Genomic DNA, 19,341 nt, shown 5'->3' on the forward strand with positions numbered 1-19,341 from the left:
TTACAATTCGATTATTTTTTGTTATTGAATATTCTTGATTTTTTTTTTCCATGTTATACATCATATAGTTTGTCAGTTATTTATCTGTTTACATGATGACTGTGTGTTTTTTGAGCAGTTGCAGTAGTTGATCGTTTTAGAGTGTACTTTTCAGTGCAGAGACATGTAGGCCACAGAGAGCTACAGAGAGCCACTGGCGTCCAACCACCAGCCTCCTCCCGAGATTGAACTGTTGCTAGGAAATGACAAAGTGAGTTGCCTGGACACAGCCTGGTATCCACATAGGCTGCTTTTATCTGGCGGTCACGTGGCCCAACCATAGGGCCCAGCTTAAATAGCAGCAGACTGCACTGCAGCTGACTGTGGGTGGATGTGAGGGGCTTTAACCACTTGTTACCCACACATATTTTTCACCCTGCTGTACTGTGTGGACTGCTGCTTTAATTAAGGTGATGACAATGATACACAAGATCCACTGCACTGATGGAGTAATTTGAGGCTGTGATAGTGAAATAGAGGCTCACTTACTCTCTCTGGAGACAGTCATGTAAAAGATGTGTTGAACTATCTTTGTGAAAAAGCCCCTAAACTGTTTTTTTTGTGGGTTTATATAAACTTTTAGAGCAGCTGCTCCAAGGGCAGAATTGACATGTTTTTGCAGAGCTAATGAAAATAAGCCAGATATTAAGATTCTCAGAATCTAACCACTGAAGCATCCCGCAGGTATGTGAGCGCAACTTTAAAGCAACAAAACATTCATGTCATTCAGATGCCTTGATGCCTCTTTTTGTGTTTGATATCAATACCTATATCACAGCTGTGATATCAGTCCAATTAAGTAGTTTTAGACCAGTGAACAGTTAACAAATATGTGCTTAATCAGCCATTTGAAAGACACAAGATTTCTGCTTGTTACAGAAGAAATAAAGTGCCTACATCACGACTCACTTAACAGTCAGTGCTTAATGAAGTAATGATTATTTTTCTTTTTCCAATATCCAATTATTTTACCTACTTAAGACAATGATGTCTTTTTCTGCCTCGCTACTATACAAGTATTGTCAACTAGGGCTGCAACAATCTTCTCTACAGTGAGCATATGGTTTATTATGTCATCTAAATTGTAGTCAACATCTTCATGATTTCTGTATATCTGATTGACATATGATAAGGAACAGGTGACTCATATTGTTTACTTGAAGCGCTTACTTACTTCTAGCTCTTATTTGTACCCAAATGTTTAAATGCACTTATTGTAAGTCGCTTTGGATAAAAGCGTCTGCTAAATGACATGTAATGTAATGTAATGTCATATATTGTTACAGGACAGATTTAGTGATTGCTTCCTTTTCCTCGTTCTTTATCCCTTCATCACAAGAGAAGGAACCTGAATGTAAATCTATTTTTTTTCCAGCATTTAGCCATTTAAGCTTATGAATATCATTTAAGCTGCTTTCAGACATGCACTGAACTGCCTCACAGTTTATTATTCCAAATTTGTGTTTCCACCTCATGGCCTCTGTTTAGCTGCTGCCTGTACCTGCATGGAAGTCTTTCAGTACTGTAGCTCTGCTGAGACACATGGAAAACATGCTGTGGCACTTTGTTGGGTGTCATATTCTCCCACTGCAGGAGGCAGTGCGGTCAGTTTTGAGTCATGAAGGACCACTCCCCATGTCTCTAAAGCATTCCCCTCCAGCCTCTCTCCTCCTGGTGAGCAGCTGTTCAGACCCTCCTTATTTCACAGCTGTTGTGACGAGGAAGAGGAGGAGCTATGGAGAGGGTTTTCCTGACTGGGAGCTATTGCTGTCTCCTGCCCTTGCACTTTCTTTCCCTGCAGTGCTTTCTGGGCACAGCAACCGCTGGTTGTAAATCCTACATCCTCAGTCTGCTGCTGAATAAAACCCCAGTGCAGTAGGGAATGTTAATGTAGACAGATATATGCTGTGAAAGCCTCTTTTCAACATGACTTTCATGCCTTGCAGGATTTAGCAGATTAAAGAATAGTGTTATTATGTGGTAACCACAAACCGTGGACACTTAAGTCTGTGCACAAGTGCCATGATGTCACAAAAACTGCCATTCAGGCAATTTCAATTCCTCAGTCATGACAGGAGCTAAAAAAAAAACACAGAACGAGAGAGAGAGAGAGAGAGAGAGAGAGACATGCACCCACCTCACCAACCCACTGAGTGACATTACTGAAGAGAATCCAAGACAAAAAAGAGGAAGGAGAGCTGACATGCCGTGTGGATGATTGGACACCATGGCATGTCCTACCAACACAGATGCCGTGCTCTTTATGTGAGATAAACGTATCCAGTGTAACAGAAGCATTGGCTATACACACCACATGCTGGCAAACAAAATTCCCTTTAATACACATTAACATACAGTCAAGCCACTCTATTGATCTGCAGGTTGACATGTCCTAAAATGCTCATTCCTCTGCATGCATAATGAATCAGCTTTGTCTGAATAAGCCCTTTGTTCAGTCAGAACGTCCTCAAATGTGTGTAAATGGCAAAAGGAAAAAACTGGCAACAAAGCTGAGCTATAAATAAATGAGCCACCAGAGGGTGGATGCCCTGGTTGCAAAAAGAACTCTATTTGAATGGAAGTCTTCTGATTTCTAACATTATTAAACAGTTTCTTGATGAATTAATCTACAGTATCAGGTCTGTTACAAGAGGAAATGTATTGTAAATCATTTAGATTAGATTAGATTTGGCTTTATTGGGAAATTCACTTACGAATCGTGTTCCCTGTTTGAGTCAAATAAACGACAAATCATGGACACGAGTGGACACCAGAGTGATTCAAGGATTCAACTGTAAAACTATGTCCACCTTTTACATGTGCACTGTGCAAAATCGGGGTATTTATTTAATTAAATTAAATTTATTAAATTTAATAAATTAAATTACTCAAATTTGAGTAAAAACATTTTCTGTAAAGCCAGATTTGTCTAACATTATGAAATAATGGTAGAAAGACAACACCCCCCCCCCCCCCCCCCCACTGCCCTGCGCGTATAAATATGGTAGCACCGCCCTTTCATTCAGCCATCGTTGCATCGACCCCGTTGGGTACAACACGCAACCCAAACCCACCGTCAATAAAAAGCAAACATTTCTTAATTTTCTTGCTTTTCTCCTCCTCTCTGAAGCACAAACGGAAACATGGTGAGTGCGTTTCTCTCTCTCTGTGAAGCAGAAACTGGAGGAAAGGGAGCTGCTGTGTCTGCATCTCGGTTTGACTCAAAACGTCTTTAAATGCTTTTCTGAGCTTTGGATAATCTCCTCTGATGGAATAAACAGACTGATTTCGACCAATTTTCTCATTAACACTACATTAAACTGCACAGATGTATCTGTGGCAGTGGCACGACGTGATTGCCGTTGTGTACAGAGATGGCTACAGTGCACTGATTGCGGAATTCGAGCTTTAGATTAATTGGTTTTCTGAATAAAACGGTGTATTTGTTCGCGACGAATTATTTAAATGTTTCACAGTCAATGCACGAAAAGGTATGAAACATTTAAATCGGACTTGCCCAGTTTCTAGGCAGACTGGCAGCTTGGGTGGAGATCGTGAGGGTGGATGGAGACTTTTTATTTTTAATGTTCAGTACACAACGTTAAACATGGAACGTTTGGAAATCGTAAATTAACGTAAATTAACTGAACACATTTTTGTTTGCACACGAAGCCGATTGTAAAAGGCTAATTATAATGGATAAAAAGCACATTTATTGATTTGGTCCTAATTGTAATAGGATTTTGAGTATATAAGGATTACACGAACACAAATTAGGGATTATTTCCACTTTAAACACCTTGCTGTGATCGTGTCTCCACTCACCAGCGCTGTGAGAGCAAGTGGAATATTCCAGAAAAGCGTGCGCGCCCCCGCGCTCGTGCTTGATAATGAATAATGTATTCGTGCTAGTGTTTGTCATATTCTGAGGCTTAAATTATATTAAAATGACAAAAGAGATTAAAAATGTTGGTTGAAGGAAAGAGGAGAGCATTGTTCCTTTGAAAATGCTGCTGTCAGGATGGTTTCGTTTCGTCTCCTGCGGATTGCGGTGCAGGGAGACGCCTCACGCTGCACTACCTGCTGTTTACGGATAGGGGGAGCGGTTTTCTACTGTACGTTAGAATAACTGGCATACTCAGAGGTGCAACGACACATTTTGGGCCTCATGAAAGAGCATGACACTTTTCTCTTTGATTTGATTACCTTAAATTTGACATAGCAAATGTATGTTTAGGTTATTTGTTGTCAAAGCAGATAACTTACCTTGAATGCTAGGATTCACTTGCTATTGACCCCCTTTCAGTGCCAAACCCCCTCTACTAATGCAGCACTGTAGGTCATGCAGCGAAAAGACGTTGTGTGTTTTCTCTCCACAGCGTGAGTGCATCTCCATCCACGTTGGTCAGGCTGGTGTCCAGATTGGCAATGCCTGCTGGGAGCTTTACTGCCTGGAGCATGGGATCCAGCCTGACGGACAGATGCCCAGTGACAAGACTCTCGGAGGAGGAGATGATTCCTTCAACACCTTCTTCAGTGAGACTGGAGCTGGGAAGCACGTCCCCAGAGCAGTTTTTGTCGACCTGGAGCCCACTGTCATTGGTGAGCTTCCTCACTTTTCTCTGGAAATTACAAAAAAAAAAAAGATTACAGCCAAGAAATCAGTATTTACAGTATGTTGTGTTTTCAGATGAGGTGCGTACTGGGACCTATCGCCAACTCTTCCACCCTGAGCAGCTGATCACTGGGAAGGAAGATGCTGCCAACAACTATGCCCGTGGACACTACACCATCGGCAAAGAGATCATTGACCTGGTGCTGGACAGGGTCCGCAAACTGGTGGGAAACCTGAAAATGAGAGAGTTGATTTTGCTTAGTTTACTCAAAATATCAAACTAAATCATAAAATTGTGTACTTCTCCTTTGTCCCCAGTCTGACCAGTGCACTGGTCTGCAGGGCTTCCTGGTTTTCCACAGCTTCGGAGGAGGCACCGGCTCTGGCTTCACCTCCCTGCTGATGGAGCGTCTGTCTGTCGACTATGGCAAAAAGTCCAAGCTAGAGTTCTCCATCTACCCGGCTCCCCAGGTGTCCACTGCGGTGGTGGAGCCCTACAACTCCATCCTGACCACCCACACCACGCTGGAGCACTCTGACTGTGCCTTTATGGTGGATAACGAAGCCATCTACGACATCTGCCGCAGGAACCTCGACATCGAGCGCCCCAGCTACACCAACCTGAACAGGCTGATCAGTCAGATTGTGTCCTCCATCACCGCTTCCCTCCGTTTTGACGGTGCCCTCAATGTCGATCTGACGGAGTTCCAGACCAATCTGGTGCCATATCCTCGTATCCACTTCCCTCTTGCCACCTATGCCCCTGTCATCTCTGCTGAGAAGGCGTACCATGAGCAGCTCTCAGTGTCTGAGATCACCAACGCCTGCTTCGAGCCGGCCAATCAGATGGTGAAATGTGACCCTCGCCACGGCAAGTACATGGCCTGCTGCCTGCTGTTCCGTGGTGACGTTGTGCCCAAAGACGTCAACGCTGCCATCGCCACCATCAAGACCAAGCGCTCCATCCAGTTTGTGGACTGGTGCCCCACTGGTTTCAAGGTCGGCATCAACTACCAGCCACCTACTGTGGTACCTGGTGGAGATCTGGCCAAGGTCCAGAGAGCTGTGTGCATGTTGAGTAACACCACTGCTATTGCAGAGGCCTGGGCTCGACTTGACCACAAGTTTGACCTGATGTACGCCAAGCGTGCATTTGTTCACTGGTACGTGGGTGAAGGTATGGAGGAGGGAGAGTTCTCTGAGGCCAGAGAGGACATGGCAGCACTGGAGAAAGATTATGAGGAGGTGGGAGTCGACTCCATTGAGGGTGAGGGAGAGGAGGAAGGAGAAGAATATTAAGAGGCAGACAAATCTGACACACAACACTTTTGGAATATGTTCAAATAAAAGATCTGTCACAAGTGAAGTTGTTTGTTTTTTGTTAATTCAACCTAAAATACTGTGTTACTGTAAACTAAATGTCAACAAATATTTATACACTTAAAATCAGTCAATCTTACCTTTTAGTTTCGCATTATTCACAAAGGCTGGCACATTTTGACAAATTTCTCAAAACTAGAGCAAAACCAGTGCTGAGAAGAAGACATAAATGGTCTAATGAGAGAAAAGGTTTTACATAAAGAACAAGCTTTCATTCAACAACATTCATGTATACTTTCCACAAAGCAGTTTTTTTATTGCTTGTATAAATATTCTCTGTACAAAACTGCTGCATTAAAAATATCTGATATACAAAATTGTACACAAACTACATACACTACCTCATTTGGAGTGTGGGTTATATTTAAATGAATAATACAAAACATAATCTACTCAAAGATGAACAAAGAACAGGTATAAGGCAAGAAGAATTGGCACAAGGCATAAAATGAGATAAAAACAATACATACTATACATATACATAATCTTACTTTGTTTCTTACACATGATTATGAGAGTGTTTCACAAATGTAGAACAGTTTTGTATTGTAGTATTGTTCATGTCTTTACTAATGGAAGAACAAAATATGGCTCAGTCAAACAACAAGCGAGGACGTTCTCTGGTGCTCTTCAGTTTGGCCACATTCCTTTAACTTATGGCAATTTGGCATCAGTGGAGTCGACTGAGGTCTTTGCATCTGGACCTCAGCAGCTTTAATGTTTGCTTTGTTAATTGCTGATGTCGTCAGAGTCACTGATGTCACTGAGGGAGCACAGCGTGCTCTTCAGAGTGCTTCCTGTTCCAGCATCAGTCAGACCTGCTGGGGACGAGACAATGAGTCAGAGGTCTACGACACAGTCAACAGTCACCTTCAAACACGTCACTCTTGTGCAGATCACACAGGGCAGTGTGGCATTCATGTAAATATTCATGCAGTGTATCAATAAATAGATGAATGCACAGCAGCATAAACACAGATGTGTTTCAGGCTGTGGGCTTTCCTCAGCATGATAAAAACATGTCAAGATGTGAGCCTTATTACAACATAAGCCACAAAGTCGCAAGATGACCAGGTGTGCACAATTAAAAGATGATAATAAATCTACATATTTTCAATTTTTCTTAAAAAGCTATAATAATAAGAATCACAAAAATCATGCCGAAAAAGAATCTTAGATTCAAGAAATTCAAAACAATGTATGAACTGATATAATGATCAGAATTAAATAAATAAAATAACTGGCTTTTAATATATATAATCTGGAAACAAATTGAATAATGAATAAATTGAAGATGTAATCAACATTTCTTTACTTTTATTAATTACCGCATTTCTTTCTTTATTATTGTATAGAAAAACTGCATGTTAATATTATCACTGCGCTATAATCTATTTAAGTGTTAAACACTGACTATTTCTCTGAATATCAACTATTTTCAGCTCCCATTTCACACACTTTTTTTTCTTTGGTATTCATGTAAGCAGATGTGCCACTGACCTGATTTGGGAGCCTTTCCTGTGGACGTTCCCCACACGCTGGTGCTGGGTGAGTCCACACTCTTCTTCAGTGGCCCAGAGCCTTGAGCCGGTTTAGACGATTCCAGCCTGTCCTCCAAGGAGGACACCAGCCAGTCACTGCTCTCCTCTAGATCTGTGTCCTGTCACCATGGACACACAATATTTGTACATTTTAACATTCAATGAAACTTTATTAAGCTCAACACTGTGATATCAACGTCTCATCTACTCACCTCCAGTTCCTGCACCATGTCTTTCCTCTCTGTTAAGATGCTGACGGCCCCTGCTGGTTTCTTCACCGATCTCTGTGCATAATGCTGCCCTATTTTTCTGGCCATGATATTGATTTTGTTCTCTAAAAGAGACAATTCATGAAATTATGGTTTAATTAAAGTAGTTTAAAGGTGTATTTACACCTGTCAAGTGAACCATTGGGACAATTACATGATAAACAGTCAGACAGATGTTCCATGAATTTACAGAGAGATGTTTTACAAAAGGTACTGTCACTTAGATTGTTCCTTTTTTCACTCACAGTGTGGATTTATCAGCCAGTTTGTTCCTGTTTTGGAAATGAATAACTCACCTTTACCAAAGTTTCTCTTATCCATGTTGCCATTCTGGTCGGTGTAAGACTGCAGCTGTCTCGGATCAATCTCATGCAGCTCGCTGACCTCAGACCACTCGGTGTCATCATCGCCGCTGTCAATCTTTGTGATGGCTGTTTTTGTCACGACACCAGCTGAGCCCCGGGGCTGCTGGGAGCCGGAGGAGAGTGACTTACTGGTCTGGACCGGACTTGCTTTGCCTGCTTTGACTTGGATGGGGTTGGCCTGGTTCAGTCTGGACTGTGGTGTTTTACCACTGCGGTGTCTCTGAGGCTGGTCCTCCTCTTCAGATTCCTCTTCTGAACTGAATGGAGGAGTCCTTAAAAGTCACAGAAACATAATGTTATTCATTCATTTACTCCATCAAATTTGAGTTTTTTTTGTTGCAAATAATAACATTGTTCTAGTCCCCGTATCTGAATGCAGCACGGAAAGCACATTGTAACCTTAAACATAATGTACAATTCAGATATCAGTAACTATCCAGCAGTAAACACTGTAGTATATCTGTAATCCTAGAGAAAGTAGCCTTTAGCCACACGTAGAACAATATATCATCCCTGTCAAATAAACGATATGCTGTCTAAATAAATAGAAGGGCAGTAACAATTTACCACTTTCATTGCTGATTAATCTGTCAGTTACTTTTTCTTTTAAAACCATTCTGACAAAAGATGGGATTATTAATATTTCAGAAGCTAAAAAGTCAGAGAAATAGTTTTTGTTTTTTTAAATAAGCAAAAAGATGCTCAGGATATTTTCTATTTTTTTTAAATTCACAATCATATCAGTTGTTATAGAAATGACAGTACAACATCAGAAACATTGTGTTTTAGCACAAATGTGCTTTTGTCAATATTTATGTTGTGCACTGTATCTTTAGAAAGTGTGTCCCCATTTGAAAAGCTTAGGAAATACTAATGTGGAAGAAATGTGGATAGATTTCTTTTTATCTTTACTTGTCTTTGAAGGTCCTCTGAACAGTCTTGGTGTTGGGTGTAGATGTTTTGGGTTGAGCGGTGCTCTTGGTCCTCGGCGCTGGCTGTGGGGTCTTGGGTTGTGTCACTGCAGGTCCAGACGTCACGTGGGAGGACCTGGAGGGAAGGCTGCTGGATCGAGGCCTGATCTGCAACGCTACACAAACGCCACCACGTGTGGGTCAGTCACTGATGGACCTTAAAACGAGCTAAAGTGTCGACAAATGAGTTTGACAGTTTTGATATTCTCGCAGTCAAAACCAACTGCAACAGTTAAAGTTAACTTTATCAAAGTACAACTCATATTCCTGTTATAACAAGACATGAATCCTGTTGCTGAAATTCACTACATTGACAATTGGTTACTACTGTCATCTGCCAAGAGTTCAGCTTTTGGATGACTCAGTTTTGAGATGCACCTTTATCTGATAGTCTGAATGCAGCCTGTGACTTTGAAGCAGGGCTGCTGCCTCTCCTCTGACCGCCCATCTTCTCCTCCAGAGTGTTTGCTAACTCCTCCCGATGGTGCCAGTAGTCCGGCATCTTCTTCGCAGTTTTGTCCTGCTCTGACTGCATTTTGGTCGAGCAGGAAGTGAATGTCTTCTTCTTCAGACCACCCTGATCCTGAGATGAAGCAGAGTGGGGAAATAATCGACTGTTTGTACAGTTTGGACAAAAGTAGAGAAAGGGTTGTATCATCACATGATACGTCACTCATCTGAACACAGAGGTTTGTCAGAGATTTGACTCTAACAGACATTTATTTATATCTAAATGTACACATTACATCCTGAACTCTACTAAACTGTGTGAGAACGTACAGACTTGAGCCCCAGGGTTTCCAGCCTCTTGATGAGAGTCTGCTCGAGCACTTGTCGAATCTCTTTCTTCATCCTGGGGTCCTTTTTCAGAGAACTGCTGCTCACATTCTGTTTCCTCTCACGAACAGGCTCCAGCTTCTTCTCCACCGGCCTCCTCTCAGAGACGCTGCTCGAGTCTGCGGAGGAAAACGCACACACTCAATCACACAAGTCGTGGGTCATACAGTAATAAAAAAAAAAACAAACATGCAATGAGGAATTTTCACAGCAAGCTGCATGCCACCGGTTCAGCTGAGTAGACGGAGTGTGACTGCTGTGAAGCAGGCATATGAGGAGATGTCAACACTTTTATTTGCCACAAACAAGGCAGCGAGAAGACAGACGGACGTAATGATCGTACAAGTGCAGACATGAGAGAATATCACAGACTATGAGCGGACATTCCAAAAAGATTCCCTGTGATAAGGTCATCTTTATTACGTTTAATGTCTCTTTAAAATTAGGCTATGTTCAGATTACCCGGCTGAAATGACTCGAATCTGATTTTTTTTACGATGATGTGACTCCGACTGCCGATTCTGAACTTCATATCAGAATTGTGTTCCTACAGTGGGGGTCCTTGATTAGCTTTATATCTGATCTGTGATCTATTATGATCTGATCTGGTCCTCCAGAGCTAGCTACTTCCTAGAATTCTAAAATCCACATGTTACCTTACCTACAGCATTACGAGTCATTTCACAAATATGACATTTTCTGTTGTTTGATGCGAGACCCATGTACAATAGTCATGAATGTAAACCTTTAATTCTGATCTTAATTAAATCAGATTTGAATGTAGCTTATAATCTGAACATAGCCTTAGATGATCTCAGTCTGGAAAAGGGAAGAGAATGGGCGTGGCCCTGAACAGGCCGATGCATCCATGCAGGCGGTGTGCCGGCCGACCGGCTCTGCTTTACCTCTCTCCTCCTCCGTCAGCTCCTGTATAGGATCCAGGTTAAAAGCAAAGACTGGCTCCTCTAATTGGGCAGCATGTGAAGTCAAAGGTCATTGGAAGTCATGGGCCAGATAAAACAGGTGTTAAGGGAGTAGGGACAAGAATATCTAAGGGTACAATAAATCCTTCATGCATGAAAGCACATGCTCAGCCTGTCTGTGAGGACAATGTTTATAATCTTCTTCTTTCTTTTTTTTTTTAATACAACTTACCAAGTACAACTTTCTTTGGTTTGGCCTCTGGAGCCGGAGCGCTGACTGAAATAAATAGAATGAGATCATGCATAAATATCACACCGTACGTGCAGTTTCCTTTAGTGATTTACTGCTTGGATAAAAACGTTTCATACCTGGTACTTCGATAACTTTTGGTGGCTTAGAGGAAACATTCCTCATCTGTAAGATGAAAAAACTAATTATTCTTATATGTCATGACCACATAAGAGAGAAACTCAAAATCAAGATCTTGAAGATTTTCTTATTTAAATTTCTCATGCTATTCATGAAAGGAATTATTGTACCACACTAACCTAGTTTTATTGGCACCTCTATTGACTCTAAACTGATTTGAATTTTACCTAAGCCAAACCTTTATTGTCTAGTAGATTTTGAGACACGTATATGGCTGTGTGTTGTGGCAAAGGCTTTAAACCAGTGAGTAGCTGTAAGTTTGTATACGTTTAAAATAGAAATACTGAAAACCATCAAAAGGACTGTTCATATTGTAAACTTGCCACAAAAAACACATTCAATCTTTTCTCAGGTTACTGATGTGCTGCAGCCACCTGGTGGGCAGTGAAGGTACTGTGTTTGGGCCATGAGAGGTCATTTAAAACAAATACATACTATATATTTAGTTAAGCTGGTTAAGGTGTGATCTGGTTTTCAGGTAGAAAACTTAAAATCATGTGTGTTGAGAGTTGGGATTTAACAAAACAAGATGTGGACCTTTGGCTGTTTATTTGGCTGCACTGTGAACCAAAACAACCCAGGCTATAAAAATTCCCTGAAACAAAAAAGTATATTTTAATCTAAATTAAAAGATCTGAAGGTGTCTATGTCTTATTTTGTTATTCATATATAATGTATATGCTTATTTGAAAACAAAACAGTATGAATGCAAATCCCTTTGGGCCATAAACGATAATTATTCTGATCAATACTGAGATTATGATTTTGAGTAGTATGTATGTCCTACATTTGCAGGGTTCATGAACCGCAGAGGTTTAGGAAATGTGTGTTAGTTGTTTGAAGCTGCTTGTGAGAACACTGTGGAGATGTCAGGGAAAACACTGCACTCTGGCTAATGTCAAACGTACAGTATCATCATATCTCAGTGGAGCAAATACAGGAAATCCTGAACAAGGGCCGACCCGCTGCCTCACTTCCTCTCCCAACATAATCACACTGGTTGTGCTTGAGTGTGTGACTGTGAACCTGTTTCCGCTGAGACTGGATGGTTTGCTCCTTCTCCTGCAGCCTGCGCTCCATCTCCTGCTGCTGCCACTGGCTTCGCTCCTGCTGCAGCCGAGACACGGACGACTGCATTTTGCCCAGCTCCTTCAGCAGCTGGGAAACAAAAGGAGGAGGACGAGGCATTTTTCATCTGAGCCTTTCAGCCAACAGCTTGTTAAATACTTCTCATATGATCATTCTGATTTGACCATACTTGATTCTTTTCAGATTCATGTTGAGCCTGGATGTCTTGGAGCCTGGATTCCATTTTCTTCTCCTGTAGAAGATTATTTTGACATTTTCCAGTCATCAAATGAGTTCAACTCATTTTGAGGTTATAAAATATCAGATTTTTACTCCACTGACCTGCTTAACCAGCTGGTGTTCCAGCTTTTGGATGGCATGGGTCTGCATCTCTTTGTAAATGTCCAGGTCTCTCTCAGGCTGTGAGTGCTTGGCTGTCAGATTCTGATTTGCTTCCTATTAATAATAAAAAAAAATTAAAAAATATAATATTGTTAAATAAAAATATAGCAAGCTTTTGGAGAGAAATGACAAGTATCCTCTGCCTACATTGAGAGCCTGAATATTGCGAGTCATCTCCTCAGTTTTAAAATGGTCCAGTTCTCTCATCAGGTCTTTGTGCATATTCTGCAGCTCTTTTTCCTGGATGTGGACAACAATGACCATCATTAGTCTAATTGACTATGAAATCACAAATGAAATAAAAGTGGGCTTTAAGAATATTTATTATTCTTGAACTATTTCATTTTCCTTACCACAGCTGATTTGGCTTGCAGACTCTGCTGCAGCTGAACCATCTGCTCCTTCTGGTTGACGATCTCCATTTTGAGGTTATCAATCACAGATTTCTTCTCGCTGTCTGAATGCAACTCTGGAGGAAAGTATGACGATGATTAAAAACTGTTACGGGCATGTGAATAAAAACAACCAGAGACTTTCACTTACCGCCGCCATAGTCCTCCGGGTGGCGCCGCTGCACGTGACTCTGGAGAAAGGTGGTATTGAGGAAGGTTTTGTCACAATGAACACAACAACACAACAAACCAAAAAACTCAAATTAATATAACACTGTGCGCTTTTGACAAAGAGGCAACAGTAAGCTGACTATGTTTGGGTTTATTTTCTTTCTCAAATTCACAAATATTTTTTGGAACCAACAATTACTGTTTAGTCAAGAGAACAATAAACAGATTGATTAGTGATGAAAATGTTGTTGATTTGCAGCCTATGTCCACTCTTTGTGAGATGAGAAGCACCAAAACATCACAATAATCACTTTGAACCTGTTTAAGGGGCAATAAAATAATAAAGGGGAGTGCAGGGTTTCTAAAGGTTTCAATAAGTTGAATTTAAGAACTTTTTAAAGACTTTTTAAATCAAACTGATGAAATATGACAAGTAAGGCACATCAACAATCGTGTTATAAAATTACCTTTTTCAAAGTAAATAAATGTATTTGCATTCCTAACCTCTTGAAGTCCTCTTGAATAGTGCAAATTGACCTTCAAACCTATTGTTCGACACTTATTTCAGTCTATTTAAAGCCTAAATATTATTTCATCCTTTTGAATAAACAGCATATACCCTGCGGTTGTGGTTGATATTGGCAAACATCACTCTCTGCTGTTGCAGTAACCTCATTTTCCTCTCTGCATTGCTGTTTAATCACATCATAATAAGCACCTCCGTGTGGTGCAGGTCCACGCAGCATAAACGCCCGACCCTGACCCGACCCAATGTGCAGCTTCACTTACCTGTGCAGTTTTGGCTTGCAGGCTCTGCTGCAGCTGAGAAATCTGCTCTTTTTGGCTGCTGATCTCCACCTTGAGGTCTTCAATCACAGACTTATTTTCGTTGTCTGAACGCAATTCTAGAAAGAGAAGTATGATGAGAAGACATATCCATACGGCATGTGAGGGAAGGTTTCACGTTTCATCAACAAGTACAAGTTTATTTTAAAGCTTTTATACACTTAAACAAATATACTTATGGGTATGTTGGTATCATTTCTGCCCATTATACAAAATGTTCCACAATGGACCTTTAAACTGTTCAGTAAACCTCAGTGACACTCTCACTTACGGCTTTCATACTCCTCAGGGTGGCGCCTCTGCAAGTGACTCTGGAGAAAGGTGGCATTGAGGAAGGTTTTGTCACAATGAGCACACTGGAAGAAACAAACAAACAAGAAAACTGAAATTATTGAGCACTTTGGACAAAGAAGGCAAATCTATAGTTAAACATTTTACATTAACTATGGCAGAAAACATTGATTTATATCATTTTTCCTTCACAGGACACCTTGTTAGCAACAATCTGTCATATTAACAGTTTTAAAACCACCACCTTCAACAAAGCTATGTATTAAGCTATGATCTTCATCATCATCGCATCAAACTAACTTTGTCCGATGACATTGGTTAATGATTTATTATCATTAAAAATAATGTCCTTTATGTCTGAAGTCGTGGTGTTTATTTATGCTCATCAGTGCAGTTTAAATATGACTCATTCTAAGTTCAACCTGCTGCAACTGGTATGATGGTTTTAAAGGCAGTCAGTCACATGTCACTTAAAAGGTGCAGCTCTACAAAGAGTTACACTAATGTAATTGCTGTGGAAGGACCAACTGTGAAAATTGGACGATGAAGTAAATTAGTCTTTTAAGCCACTCATGTGTGTTTACCTTGTATAAATGAGCCCAAGCAACAAATGTCAACAGTCAGTGAACACAGCCTATCAATAATTCAACCACCTCTGTTAGTTGAGCTGGTAGCGCACACCTAGCAACCACATGCTGTCAAGACACACTGCTGTATATCTGTTGTCCTGGCAACCACTTGGTCAGGTCAGCGGCAGCTGTACCAATGAAGAATGGGGGAGATTTTTGATTTGTACTATAAATAACCTAATGGCAGCATTGAGTTATGCTCACTACCAGGGATGCAGGCAGGTTCTTAACTATCAGCTCATAATAAATGTTGTAACAGCTCATTTAAATGCTAAAATTCTGTACAAGGACATGAATACAGATAAAAAGCGCAGGTTGATTATGACTCGTCTCCCTTTTGAACACGGATTAAGAAACCTAATTGCATCCAGATGACACCATCTGCTGTCCGGCTCTAAATCCTATTCTCTCCATCTAAAAATAAAGCTTATTATGACTGTGCTGTGGTTTAACAGCGCATAACGATCTTTTTAGGAGCAAAATTCTGTCAGGCTGTGATATAAACCTTCATCTGTTTCCCTCTTTCTTACCAAACCAGCTCTGAAACGCACAAAGCGGGAGCTGTGAATGGATCACTGGAACAATGACAGAGCAGGGGGGTCCTGAACAGGAGGAGGAGGAGAATTGTAGGGGGGCGGGGGTGGGTGGGGGGAGATTGATCTGGCTGTCTGCTATGCCATGCATGTGTGAAATTGCAAACGGTGACCGTTAAACCCCCAGTGAGCGAACGTTTTAGCGTGTCAGTAGTACCTTCTTGCTGCTGATGTGAGGCACAAGCAGGGACTGCTGGGTGCGTATCATCTTCTTCCTCTGCTTGAGCTCGGCAGCCATCGATTTCACCTTCTCCTCCTGCTTAGTCTGCTGATCCAGCAGCTCCTTCCGCTCCCTGCCACCCGCCGCCAGCTTCTCCTCCGCTGCATGCAAGTTGAGAGTAAGAACTTCCTGGCAGTGGAGGACCCACTCCACCGTGAACTGTGCCAGCCGCAGGAGCTTGATCAGAACTGGGTCCACCGGGCTCTGGCACCGCTGACATCGCTCCCCATCCAAGCTGCAGAAGGTCACGGTGTTGATATGCTCCTGAAGGGTGTCCACATCCAGTTGGCTGACCACGTGGTCCACATCCACTGCATTAATCCGCCGCCAGTCCACAGTCTCCCTGCGAGGACGGAACTTGAAGGGTGGAATGCTGGCGGTTCCGATGGACGGAGTCATCTCAGCTGAAGGAACAGAGTGTCCGTTTACTGTGTGCTGGCTGAGAGGGGAATTCAGCAGGGACGGGATCCCTGCTGATGAGTGGGTCCCTTGGGTGTCACCTGTGTAGGGAGTGTAGACTCCTTCGTGAAATGGCTGCAACATCGACCAAAAGAGAGATGATGAATATCCATTTTTTAAGAAAGGTGAACAAATGAAAGCCACACAATCACACAATGAGAGGGTAAATAAAAGACAAAAGAGCAGACATTAACAGCAGAGCACAGATTCCACCAGTGTTCATCTACCTCTAGGACGCTGCAGCTGCGATCTCCTTACCATCTCCGACTGCCTTTTGTTGCCTTTAACGGGGAGAAAGCGGTCGAAGACGCTCGCTCCTCTCCGGTTCCGCCCCCTCGCAGGCAATTCAACGCGACACAGTCGAGGACGGGCGTCCGCCACGTTGCTATGGCGACGCAGGCGAGCGTCCCTGGGGAGAGAGGTGTTGTGAAAACACTGAGTGCAATCAGCAGTGTTTCCCGACAGTGTGTGGGAGAAAAATCAGTGAGTCAAAGGCATGAAAATTTAACACATCAGTTAAGTTAAAGCCATATAAGTGAATGGCGAAGCAATAATAATGTATCATGTTTCACTTCATGTTTGGGGCAGGCCGTTTATGCCCCTGACCTCCACTCAAACAATACACACACATGCAAAGACATGTCTAAGAAAGTATTAAGTGTCCTCCTTAACTTCCCTCATCTGTTCTCTGACAGCTAGTATGCGTAGTACTGCTTTAAACCCTTATTCGGATTAAGTCATCCATCTGAATCTTTGTCTATTCATTAAAAGTAGTTCTATAGCTCTGAACTAAGTAATTCTACGTCATTCCATAACATTCCATGTCACGTTAAGGTGTCTAGTAAGGACACAAGGCTGCTGCTGTGTGAAGAAGTAGCATCGAAGTGAACTAGCTTGTTCCCACCCGCTTACGTCTTTTACGTTAGCTAGCGGACTTTTTTTGTAGTCACCTTATTAGGTAAAAACTTAGGAAAGAATGATTTTATACACCATACCACAATTGTTACTATTATAGGTAGACGTTGTGTCGCACAATTCAAATAAAACAACTTACTGTCTTTGTTAAAGGTTATTAATTTGTAGTTTTCGGACGACGATAACTCCGGGGGATTTGAGGGTAACGCAGCTGCTGGTCTCCACATTCCTAAATCCTTTTTCAAAAAAAACAGGCTGGTGTTTCGTCAAGACAATAAACACTTAGCTTCCGGTTAGCACCTACAAAATAAAGCACTCGTCTGTTCAGGTGACCGTACAATTTTCAGCTTCTCTTCATGTTAATGTTTGCGTCACAATGTACCATGTACAAACATGCTTTTGACATGGGTTACCATGACAACTGTGGTAAAATGTCCCCATTCATCCCAATGTTTTTTTTGTTTGTTTTTTTTTTGCTATTTTTTGTGTTTTTGTTTGCTTAAAATGGTTACGTTCTCAAACGTGGGACACGTTTTGCAGTGGAAGTTTGGTGCAAGAGGAATATTAAAGGGGCTTGTAATGAAGGATGATTCCACTTTAATCTTCAAAGCACGCACTACAAATGTTATCTATTTTACCGGACTTTTCAAATATTCTTAAATACACTATGTTACAATTACACATTATAAAGTATCAAAAACACATTACACACTTAAATTGGTGCAAGAGGAATATTAAAGCGGCTTGTAATGAAGGATGATTCCACTTTTATCTTCAAAGCACGCACTACAAATGTTATCTATTTTACCGGACTTTTCAAATATTCTTAAATACACTATGTTACAATTACACATTATAAAATAATCAAAAACACATTACACACTTAAAAATACCGCAGTTGCACAATATTCATCATGCATCTATCTCCAAAGCAGTTCACACCCATGTGCGTTGTTTTTATACATCACTCAAATATTTAATGATTTCATTATTAACAGGTTTTAACATGACATAACATACATTTAACATACTATTTTTATTTTTGATGATTATTTTGTACCTTATTCTGAAGAACCAGTGTTTTAATTTCCGGTGTTATCACGGTCTATTGCCGCAGCTTGGGGGTGAGAAGGGGGGCAGGGAAGAGAGAAGCTTTGAGCTAAGAAAATGGGGAGTCAGAAAACAACAGGGAGGCTGTTGAGGCGTCGTCGGTCTCCACAACAATGGAATTAAATCGAATAAAACACGATTAAAGCGTCAGAAGCAGAAAAAGAGCGGGAATTGTCATCCATATCAATGCAGTTGCAAGGATGCAAGTGAAGATTCCCAAAAGTTTGAGAACTACAGTGGATGTGCGCTGAATGGTACAAGGGCTCCACCTTGTGGTTGATTTAATACTCGCCCTTCTTCAATCTGCATATGGAGGGTTTTTTTTATCCTCTCAAATTCTGATGTGTTGTAATCCCTCGTTTTAAAAAATAAATAAATAAAATCAAATCACAATAACTTTATTTATCCTTAAAAACATGCAACCTCCAACCACTGAACAAACATAGGCAAGTAATAAAATAAAAAATAAATAAAGTACAAATTACTATGAAAATGTACAGTATGATAGAGAATCTATCTACAAGAAAAGAAAAACAAACAAACAAAGAAATGTATGATATTTTGAGTCAAATGCACACGTGACATTAATTGATGTTAATTATTGAATGTCTAACGCATTGCCTTAATAATGACTTTCACATAATTTTGACATATTGCACACGTTAGAAGGACATAACACTGTATATATTTGTTATTGCTGTTTTCGTTCATAAGGGGGTGAATATAATAACAATAATAATAACAAAATCTTGCTTTAATACATTTTCAGCAAAATTAAAGGGCTGGCATCAAAGTAATTTGTATTATATTCGCATATTTTAATGTCATTCGCGAACAAGACACAGCCTAAAACATGATATGAGGCCTCAACTAGA

The 19,341-nt window shown here is 41.1% G+C and overlaps 2 protein-coding genes across 6 annotated transcripts; one reads left to right on the forward strand and one right to left on the reverse strand.

The window, feature by feature from the left end:
- The first annotated feature begins 3,072 nt into the window (after positions 1–3,072).
- On the forward strand, positions 3,073–6,020 carry LOC131453742 (tubulin alpha chain-like). Its single transcript, XM_058622494.1, has 4 exons — positions 3,073–3,185; positions 4,419–4,641; positions 4,730–4,878; positions 4,973–6,020. The coding sequence occupies exons 1-4, from the start codon at positions 3,183–3,185 to the stop codon at positions 5,951–5,953; spliced, it is 1,356 nt and encodes a 451-aa protein (XP_058478477.1). The 5' UTR covers positions 3,073–3,182; the 3' UTR covers positions 5,954–6,020.
- A 304-nt stretch (positions 6,021–6,324) lies between these two features.
- dzip1 (DAZ interacting zinc finger protein 1) lies at positions 6,325–17,647 on the reverse strand. 5 transcript variants are annotated; one of them, XM_058623066.1, is made up of 21 exons: positions 17,496–17,647; positions 16,700–16,850; positions 15,920–16,516; positions 14,521–14,605; positions 14,193–14,308; positions 13,384–13,423; positions 13,194–13,309; positions 12,988–13,080; positions 12,781–12,894; positions 12,629–12,691; positions 12,397–12,528; positions 11,310–11,355; positions 11,173–11,217; positions 10,923–10,982; positions 9,961–10,136; positions 9,559–9,763; positions 9,122–9,296; positions 8,141–8,481; positions 7,788–7,909; positions 7,535–7,694; positions 6,325–6,852 (listed from the first exon to the last, which is right to left on the reverse strand). In XM_058623066.1, exons 2-21 carry the CDS (start codon positions 16,700–16,702, stop codon positions 6,764–6,766), a joined length of 2,778 nt encoding a protein of 925 aa, XP_058479049.1. In that variant the 5' UTR covers positions 16,703–16,850; positions 17,496–17,647; the 3' UTR covers positions 6,325–6,763. The 5 variants fall into 5 exon arrangements, with proteins under 5 accessions (XP_058479049.1, XP_058479046.1, XP_058479051.1 ...); XM_058623063.1 differs by having other exon boundaries at positions 6,325–6,855; XM_058623068.1 differs by having other exon boundaries at positions 6,325–6,855; positions 16,669–16,850.
- Between the last annotated feature and the right edge of the window lie 1,694 nt (positions 17,648–19,341).

The sequence above is a fragment of the Solea solea genome, chromosome 2 (genome assembly GCF_958295425.1).
Source record: "Solea solea chromosome 2, fSolSol10.1, whole genome shotgun sequence".
Lineage (NCBI taxonomy): Eukaryota > Metazoa > Chordata > Actinopteri > Pleuronectiformes > Soleidae > Solea > Solea solea.

Bases quoted from the DNA above. Each gene is read 5' to 3' on its own strand.
- dzip1 (XM_058623063.1), bottom strand. The intron at 12,895-12,987 runs GTAGGCAGAGGA...TATTATTAATAG, and splicing joins GCAATATTCAGGCTCTCAAT to GAAGCAAATCAGAATCTGAC. The intron at 12,529-12,628 runs GTATGGTCAAAT...TTTGTTTCCCAG, and splicing joins ATGAATCTGAAAAGAATCAA to CTGCTGAAGGAGCTGGGCAA.
- LOC131453742 (XM_058622494.1), top strand. The intron at 4,642-4,729 runs GTGAGCTTCCTC...TTGTGTTTTCAG, and splicing joins CCTGGAGCCCACTGTCATTG to ATGAGGTGCGTACTGGGACC. The intron at 4,879-4,972 runs GTGGGAAACCTG...CTTTGTCCCCAG, and splicing joins TGGACAGGGTCCGCAAACTG to TCTGACCAGTGCACTGGTCT.